General features: G+C 33.7%; 1 protein-coding gene across 1 annotated transcript; it reads right to left on the bottom strand.

Moving 5' to 3' along the window:
• Positions 1-2471: 2471 nt before the first annotated feature.
• Positions 2472-5097, bottom strand: LOAG_02180 (hypothetical protein; the record flags this gene model as incomplete). The annotated part of the gene is made up of 4 exons (XM_003137718.2): positions 5009-5097; positions 4729-4823; positions 3461-3689; positions 2472-2989 (listed from the first exon to the last, which is right to left on the bottom strand). Exons 1-4 carry the CDS (start codon positions 5076-5078, stop codon positions 2472-2474), a joined length of 912 nt encoding a protein of 303 aa, XP_003137766.1. The 5' UTR covers positions 5079-5097.
• Between the last annotated feature and the right edge of the window lie 5248 nt (positions 5098-10345).

Genomic DNA, 10345 nt, shown 5'->3' on the forward strand with positions numbered 1-10345 from the left:
ACTCGCACGAATAGTCTTTTAATTGCCTGTAATCCTAAAATATTACGGATTTCAGATTCCGTACAGGATAAGTCCACCAGAACGGTACTAAATGCACTCTTATTTAAATCTTGTAGGATTACATTTAGTTATTACCTTCCAAATTGCTCACAATTTTTTAAGATTTTCATAAATTTTGTGCAAAAAAAAGAAGACATAGAGATCCCTAAATCAATAAGCTTTCCTGCAGTTCATGTCGCAAAATTATACCTAGTAAAGTGCATATAACTTGTGTTTGCAGTACGGCAACTCTTTAGAAGCATTCACCTCCTGCACTAATTATTTGTCGGGGGAAGAGGAGTGGCGGGTGGGGATGGGGTAAGAATGAGGATGGAGAAGGTGAAGAGAGCATACGTTATTGATGGTATCTGTTTGTCAAATATTCTATCACATTATTTACTATTGACAGAAATATTTTCGGTTAGGTTTAATTAATTTGGGAAATCTTCTAAAATGGAATCCGTATAATCAACAAATAGTAATCTTGATAGTAAAATAAGGAAAATTAATAAGAAAAAAATACAAAGCAATTTGAAAGGGAATTAGAATGCGGATAGTATCGGTATCGACTATCTTAAAGAAAAGAGTGTAAAGTGAAACTATTTAGTGACGACAGGCAGTGTTTCACTTTTCTCCTCAGTCTAATCTAAAGCCTTTCCTTTTGAAGAATAAAGCTGAATTTTCTTAGGAATTTTGATAGCGGTTTAATGCTCTTGAGTCTTATCAACCAATAAGACATCCATATGTTGTGTTGATAGTGATGTTGTGGAGGAGTTTAGTCAAAAATCAAATTGAGGTGCACCAATTCCTGAAGAAGAATAAGAAATGAATATAAACAAACCGAAAACATACTACCAGAGCACTAATCAGAATCTTTGATGTGGATGAAAATCAGTAAAAAAACATACAGTAGCAATCTTTGAGTGACATAGTAAAAGCATACCGCTTTAAAATGCAATAGCTGCGTTGACGTTACTATTTTGGCGGTTAACTAAAAAGAGAGGAAAAACGGTTATGCTGGAGACAAGTTCATATTAAATAACAACTGTTCTTGCTTTCTGTAAGTGTTTCTAGCAATATTTTTAGCACCTCATACAATTAATCGAATAAGTAAAGTGGCTTTCATATCGTGGATAAATGAAGCAAAGGACAATCAATCCCTTATGATCTCTCAAAATCTATTACGACTCGGTTTATGCGACAAACTATTTCTAATTTCAAAATAAAATTCTAGAGATAATTTATAAAGTGGCTGGAAAGCTAATCAAAATGACTTCATTGGCGTCTAAATATATCACAGATAAATTATGTACATAAAGTCTGCGAAAAATCGTCAATCTATTACACAAAATAAAAATACAGAATTTGCAATTGTTGAAATTTATATTATTGACAATAACGAACAATATAACATCAGGAGGACCTCATTTTAAAAGACAGCTCAAATAACCCAAAGGAAAACTTACGGTCCTTTGACCCTAAACAAATATCGATATATACCTGTGAAGCTGGATTTGCATGCATCTGTATAATTATAATGATGAATTTCAATTGTTACTTTAATGTGCCAAAATTAAAAGAGTTCGCATTTCTATAGCAAAAATAAGCTTGAAAAGTTCCAGGAAAACCTGGTCCTGTGGCTTCGAGATAAATGTCCACACTGTATGAATCGACATGCAAACAAATTAGTTTAAACGTATCATCTTTTTCCAAACCTTAGTGAAAAAAAAGTGGAGGCAGAAAAATTAAATTTGTGTGATCATCTGTTAATAACTTTAACATTATTGGTAGACGAACACTGATAGACGGAAAAATTTTAACAAAGCATTTATTTTAATACTTTAATAAAGCATAAACTAGCATAAGCCTACATTACATAAAAAATATTAATGCACCGAGTGCTCATATTATATCAAAATTGGCCAAAAGGGCGACTGAGCAATATCATTTTTATTATATACATCTGATTTTAGGTATAGACCGGTGATCTGTTGTAGCAAATTAGGAATGTAATGGGTATAATGCGATATCTATTTAAATTAACAGGAAAAGAACTTTTTAAACTCACCACTAATTAGTGAAAACAATCTAGGGAACGGAAATAATTCTCATTGATGGAACAGATTTGAATGAATAAATGGGAAGGTATAACAACTGTTTCAGGAAAACTTTTGGAAAATGAAATTAATTTATCCTGAGAATAGAAAGGAGTCGAAATTATGAATTAAATGAGAAAGTGGGAATAGATGCTTCAGCATTAAATAGAAAGAATGACACATCCAAAAATTTTTGGACATAAGAAACATTTTGAATGCAGTGAAGGGAACATAAAATGTTGGTTTCAAGGAATGTACATCAGAACCGAAAAACAATTTTGAAAGCAGTAAAAAGATAATTGAATACATATAGAAATCCTTCTGCTACGAAATCATTTACAGTATAACTTTTCTGCTAACTAACTCGATAGTTTGTTGCTTGTGCTGATGTTGCTGTTGAGCAATGTACAAGCGCATCAAATCACCGCTTGATACATACGGAAAGCTGACAGTACCAGCAGCCATTGCTGATGTGGCTGTAGCTGTAGCTGCTGATGGATCTACTGCTGTTGCTGCAACGGCAGGTGTTGGTGCAAATTGCTGTGGCAGTTGTGCTCGAGGGACCGTCACTGCAGCTGCTGTTAAAAATCGTGGATGATCCGGCAAAAAAGTACCCGGTAAAGTACGTGGTACGTTAACAGCTAGTGGTGAATATCCAGGGGTAGCAAGGAATGGAGGTAGTCGTGAACCCTGCTGATAAAATGGATTAAATAACGATGATGCTACAGCACCATATTGTTTAAAAGCATCAAAACGGGCTCGCGTTGTTGCAGAAGGTCGCCGTCGTAACTTACCCGTCGATCCACCAATAAATACTTCATCTTCACAAGAAGCATCTAACATCCAGTAGTTACCTGAAAAGTATTGCTTATTCAAAAAATACGAAAGGTACTTAGACAATGACGAAAATATAGCAAATGTAGCATTCGCTAAGTATTCTTTGGCAGTTTTTAGATTGAAAAGGCAGAAATATGATTAATGATGTCTCAGTAATACCGTAACTACACTGATTTAACAAATCAAAAGCATTAGCATCCCAAACAATACTACTCTGGACTTCAGGTTACTCAGCCGAAACACTGGAAGGAGTGAAGATGATTGCCAGTTAATACTTATTACTACTACACGTCACGTGTAGTTGGACCGCCGTCTCCAAAGAATGAGATACAGAAATTATTAGCAGCAATCTACTAGCAAAGCAGCATAAATTCTGATGTAAAATGCAATTATTTATAAGAAACATTGATTGACAAGCTGCTAAAAATCCACAGGGATAAATATAAAGTGATGGCATTTTACTCACAGATAAAAATGAATGATGCTACCTTTTCCAGGGTCATCATAACTCCTCGGTACTTTGACGAAGCACTTATTAAGAGATAAATTATGCCTGATCGAATTTTGCCATCCTTGTTTATTATCCCGATAGAATGGATAATTTTTCATGATATAATCGTAAATGCCGCTAAGGGTTAATCGTTTTTCCTTGCTGCTTCGAATTGCCATCATTATCAGTGCATTGTAACTGAACGGAGGCTTCCCATTTTCGTCTGACTATAATGTTATCGCATTTCACGTTATCATAGATCAAAAATACGGCTCAAAGTAGATTTTCAGATAAATTTTATATCTCTAATTAATTCTTTGCTTTTCCATAGGCTTGTAAGAAATGGTGATCCACAGCAAAGCAGTGATAATTAAAAGTTTTATGACTTGGCAATTCAAAGAAGATCCAAATAGTTCTAGTTTTTGGCATCTCAAATGGTCAGCCCTCATTTAATTATGATGTCCAAAAGTTTGAGCTTTTGGACAGAAATAACAACGATTATTCTTCGGAAGTTTTTAGAAAGCCAGCATAATCAAATTTAATAACTCTTAAGATAAGGACCTTTGAAAACAAGGATGTGGTAATAAATATCCAATATAAGATTTGAAAGTAAGAGTAAGCGTATTACTCCAGAATTAAATAAATTCAGTTTCACATTATTGAAATTTAAACTATTCCCAATTTAAGAAACTGTTTAGGGATTAAATCTTCTGGCATAATGGTATTCGATATTCTCCCCAAATCCCTCAATTGTTTGTCTGCAGTAATCTCGATTTGTGCCAGAGTCCGTTCTTTTCTTTATGGTTACATATGTTTGGTATTAAACAAATGGCGTTTATTTAAAAGGATGAAAAGTAATAAGATCCGTGATGAATATGAAATCCTTTGAACAGAAGTAAAAAGGTATTATCAGGTGCAGCCGGACATTGTCTAATTGTGACTTAACAATGAGTGATAAAAGGATAAGAAATGGAGTGTTTCAGGAAAAGTTGAGGAGATAACGTATAGGAAGAGCTACTAGGGTCGAGAACTAAATGCAGCCCCCAAAGTGTCACTGATGATATTCGATGGCGATAGTAATTTGAAAAACCAAGAGAATATTAATAATAATTTGATAAAATGATTGAGCTCTTATTAGGTGAAAGACCAGATTAGATAAAGAAAGGTGCGATTGAGGTGAAAGATGAAAGAAGTTAAATATATACAGTTAACCTCCCTTAATAGATGACCGAATTTATGGTAGTTGGAGATGGAACTGAAGCTCACTTTCTTGCTATCAGAACCTCCATCGGATGCATTCTCCTCAACTCCTTCATCAGCACCTTCTCCCTCGATTTTATTCTTCTCTTCCATAATAAATGCTGCAAATTATAAGTTATTACCTTCTTCTGGCAAAAAAATGAGTGTGTCTAGGTAAATCTTAAAGTGGGGCATAATTCATACAAGCTGCTAATCTCATTTAAATTTCTTCATATTTTATTCTCTTGTAATGAGGAGAATCTTTTAATTTTGCTTACTAAATACCAAATGGCAGTTAGTGACTTACATTTGGAGCATGACGCTGGCCTTTCGGCGACAAGATCGGGACATAGCTCCGAGATTTTAAATTTCGACATTCGTGGTGCAATGCTGGCCTTGTTGTTTGCTGTGAGAATTAAAAGCTCGACGAAATATGAGCAGTTTTGCAGGAAGAACAATAGTAAACAAACAAACAAACAAACAAACAAACAAACAAACAAATAAACAAACAGCACGTCAATCGGCACGGTATCACTTCGAGCACACAGAGGTTTTGATGATATGTCCGGTCCCGATCTCTGTGTGTGTATGCGTGTGCACTTCAGAGTGTCGTCTGTGTGTATGGACACACACAAACACATACATACATACATACATACATACATACATACATACATACATACATACATACATACATACATACATACATACATACACAGATACAACAAACAATGTAATATAAATGGTTCAATGATTGGTTGTTGAGAAACGTATTGCCTTTATTACAACATGCATCGTTTGGGGCGGAGCGTATTTAAAACCATTTAAAACAAGTAGGTGGTGCAAAAGTCCGACGATGCTCCAATTGGTTTCACAGCAGGAAACGGTAGCAACACGGAGGATAAAAATAATTTGAAATTGATGGAATAGAATGAGGTAGAATTATAATGGATTGAATTGATTGGAAAAAAATTGAGTAAAGCTGATGAATACATCGAACAGATTTATCGTTGAAAACAATAAATTAGCGAGACATCCTCCACCTCATCTCTCTTTGTTTTGTTGTTAATAATGCGCTCATTAGACAAACAATTCCATACACTTCCTCTTTTTTATTTATTATTTATTCACTTGTTGATTTGTTATTCTAATTACCTGGAGATATGCCTGCCACAGTAATACAAAGGAAAGACCCATCCACAACAGTTTAAATCATTCCTCCCTTATCAATTACATTTTCTACTTATCGTTCAAGCGAAAATTGCCACAGAAGTAGATGTGGAAAAGATGATGAGGAAAGATAGAGAATGATTATTTCAATAGATCATCGCTGCACCTTAACGCCTTATTAGAAACTGAATTACTTTCACAGATTTAAAAAAAAAACTAAATGTACACAAAACAATTCAACTAGCATTAGTAGGACTGGTGTAAATCCGGCATATAGGGAAAATTCCACTGTGAATTAATTTTTATATAAAATAACTAGATCATGCTGTTCCTCAAGATAAATATAGGCTTTTCAATAAGAGAAGACGGAAATTTATGAATAAGCCTAATTAAAAGATCAGAGTTAAAAACTGTTGAAACTGCCCAATTTGATGCACGATAAATTGCTTTTTTTTTTAATGCTAAACTTCCAATCCAAAAGATGACATTACAAAATATCAACTATTAATAATGATTTTTGATCCAACATTAAAAAAAAAAAAAAAAAGCCTGTGAAACCAAAAAACGACTAACGATGCAATTAGCATCGCGTCAAGAAATATTTTGTGGTAAAATGGTAATTCCAATCAAATAAATTACTTTTTTTATATTACGTTAAAGTGATATTAGTCCAGCTTAAAAACAATAGGCGGTAGCAAGGCATCGTTTGCAACTTTGCGTTCGATTGCTATAAGACGATAAAAAATCTTATATGTTCTACTTTGTTACTTGAAATGAACAAGTAACCTGGTAGAGCATGACGGTGTGAATTATTTCAATTTTCATCAATATTTGATCCCACCCAAGATCAAGAAGCAATCAGACTTTGTAGTATTTAGAGTGTTAAGGAAGCTAAAATTTGATGGATGTATTCTTTTCAAACAACGAACAACTTTACAATGTTCAATGAGGTCATTAATATTGCCTCGTGAGAGTGAGAAGAAATATGGTAGAAGCCAATGATCACTGTATGAGCCAAAATAAGGAGGATAAATAAGTTGTTGCTAAACAGAAGACGAGGGGTGACTTAATGAAGCTTATTAAAGGAACAAGTCGGCAAAAATAAGCTTCAAAAGTAGGAGATTTGATGATCATTCCAAACAAATGAGAATAATGATGCTTATCAGATTGAAGGAGTAACATAACCACGCCAGAAACTCTTAGCTTATTGCCACTACCCTCCATTTTGCTCTCTGGTCACCTTTGTATTTTCTCCGTGAAAACTTCACACCTCGTTCTCTTTATATATATAATCAACAAAAAGCTTAAAATTCACTTTTGCGGAAAAGGGATCATATACAAGGTAATGTTACTAACAGGAAATACCGAATGAATGCATTTGTCAATGTACCATGTTATTATTATTGTTGTTTTAGTTGTAATCATTATTAACTGTTGACATTTGTTTATTTGGTGGTCCAAGAATTCACTCAGTGATTTGGCATCAAGTACGGATCATAGCGTGATGTTAAACAATACATTCGATAGTCAAATAGTTAGTTAATCCCAAAATTGTTTTTCGTAAACGAGCTCACTACATTTATCCTATCTAATGATACCGACAAGGGGAGAAGAGCTAGGATTCTTCTCTTTTTACTTTTGGACTTGATCGCTTTACCTTTTGAAGTCTTCCATCCTTCTTATACATAGCTATTACTCTGTTCATTGGTATCAGTTTACAAACTTCCACATTTATTTCTCTTTGGTATCCCATTAATCCCCTTCAACTTCTGATGCTACCAGAAACAACTATATTCAATTGTCCAACAATAAGTATGATATGTATTGATATAAGAAGTTTCCTCAGTCTAACTGTATTATGACAAATTCATCTAGAACTGATTTGCGACCATCATTAAAATTAATCCAGTATTTTTTACAAAATACTGGGTCATTGCGAAATTCAACATGGGGGAAGCTCTGGAATACTTCAGTGAATATGAAGCTATATCTATTAATATAAACATCCATGTATTACATTCATTTCAATGAGCGTGTTAATTCGTGTTACACGATTACAATGATTCATACTTCCGCTCCATCTAGTGAAGAAATACCGCAACAGTTGTCGGATTTTTTTTTTTGCGTTCGAAACTAATTTGGTCCTCCGACTACTACTTATTTTTCTTATATTCATCGCAAATTCTACGGGACTTGTAAAACGAACCGTGGGAGAATTCAGTGAAGCGAAAAAATCGAAAATTTACGGCAGCAGTGGCTGGCTGATTAGAAGAAGGTAAAGAGATGTAGGAGTCCATTTTCAAATATATTATGAATAAAGCGATGAGGGTGGTATTCATCGAAGAATTTTTCCGAAAAAATTATTTCTGTTATATAACCTCTATAAAGTTTTTCAAGAACCATTTCATGATCTCATTAGCAGCATGACAATAACGATCATTATCATCACTAGAAATATCATCATCTGAGAAGGAATCCAAAGGGTAGTTAGTTCTCATCTTTTTCCCTGTAATGTTAGTTATGCAAATCTTCAGCCTCCACATCTGCTCAAGCATAATCTTTTTCCGCTCCATTTTCGCATTTCTGTTTTTCAGCATATTTGTGGATTTTTTCGTAGTTCTGTCTCTAATCACTTTTTGCTTACTACTTACTAACCTTATTAAATAATTTAAACTTCATTTGTTTTTTTTACTTTCATTCATTTTCAAAAGATATATGATGATGGGTCGAATAAGAAAAGATGTACCACTGAGTAGATAATGCATAAGTTGATTTTTATCAATAATGAAAAATATCACCAATACCGTTTGCTGCGATATAGGAATTCGCATATTGATTCATGAATTTCATGCTCGAATGCTTTCATTGCTTTTCTTCCTTGACGTTTGTATTGGTACCGTATCACTATCGATCATAACAAAGAATTCGTAAATTAATGCTGAACTAGTTCAACTTATATAACCATTATAAACAACTCACTCCATGATACTTCACTTTTGTACGTTTGGAAATAATACGTATTTGTGCATGTAAGTTATCGACGAAATGATGAAAGACTTGCTATTAAATAATCAATGATTCTACTTATTTAATTTAACAAAACTCTGAAAGGTTGTGAATGCTGGAGTAAGAATGATAAGACTGTCGATGAATAACAATCAGATAAAGTGATAGCTCATGTTTATGCAACTAAATTAAGCAATCATTAGTGAAGAATGTTCTATAAGTGTTGTTATCCAAAGACATCATCGAGAATCGTCCGTAAAAGTAGTAGAGCGATCAGAAGGGAAGTTTAGAAAGAGAAAAGATATTGTTAAAACAAGAGTAAGGAATGTAACAATCCAGGGTATTAATGATATTAACAAATACTGCTACTGAGAAGTGTCAACAACCAATGCCACTTCACCCTTATAGTAATCACAGGCAACTCTAAACAAAAATAGCTTATCCAGCACATCTTTCCCTAGACAATTTTTCAATTTGTCCATACCGAACATTCTGTTGTTAACAATCGGTTCTAACTTTAAGTCATACCGTGAACTTAAATTTTATTTGAATATTTCAAGATTTAATGGACGTTACGTGAAGAATAACGATGTAAAGACAAAGCGTTAGATATCGTCCCAGTTAATGAATGATCTGGTAAACATTGACAAAAAAAAAGGAAATCCTCTCTTTCCCGGTTCACTTTTTAGCGGAAATGAAGCACTTTATTGAATTCTTATTATTACATACTTATCATTAAATCTTTGTTTATGATATGACATTTAAAATTTTAGGCGTTTAAAAAGCGAAAAAAATAGTCCAATTTTCTTGGAACTTGCACTTGCCATTTGAGAAATTTTCCCAAGCCTGATCGCAGAAAGAAAATATTTCTTGTTGCACGTTACTGTCACTGGAGAATGTTGCTTAGCAATCCCAGAATTAAAACCAAAAAAAGTACATTTAGGATTTCGACTGGAATCACAAAGCCAAGTGACTAATTCCTTAGTACAGCTTTCCTCTTCGAAAAACTTCAATTTAAACTTCTAGCACTGAATAATGAAAATGAAACAATCAAAATGTTTACATGTAATTACGATAAACCCACCGGAAAGGGATGAAAAACTTTACACAATGGGATATAGGGATGGCTTACACTTGTTGATAACCAGCAAAACAAATGTACATTCATTAGCTTTTCAGAGTACCAAATATACAGGATTAATCAACAGCGACACTCATCAACAGGCGATTTTATGAAGGAACAATCGCTGAAAAGTATTGCAACTATTCCATTGTGGTATGTACAAAAGAGAATTTTTCTTAATAAAAGGGATAACACTCATTCAGCATTACTAATCCTAACATATCTGAGAAGTCTATTTATGTAATATACTCCCTTTCAATTACTTAATCCGGACACCAAAATTTGCATGGCATATTTCCTAAATAAGAAAAAAAAACATTCGGAAATGAATTAAGAGCTAGCAAA

This window comes from Loa loa, assembly GCF_000183805.2.
Source record: "Loa loa unplaced genomic scaffold supercont3.123, whole genome shotgun sequence".
In the NCBI taxonomy this organism is placed as follows: domain Eukaryota; kingdom Metazoa; phylum Nematoda; class Chromadorea; order Rhabditida; family Onchocercidae; genus Loa; species Loa loa.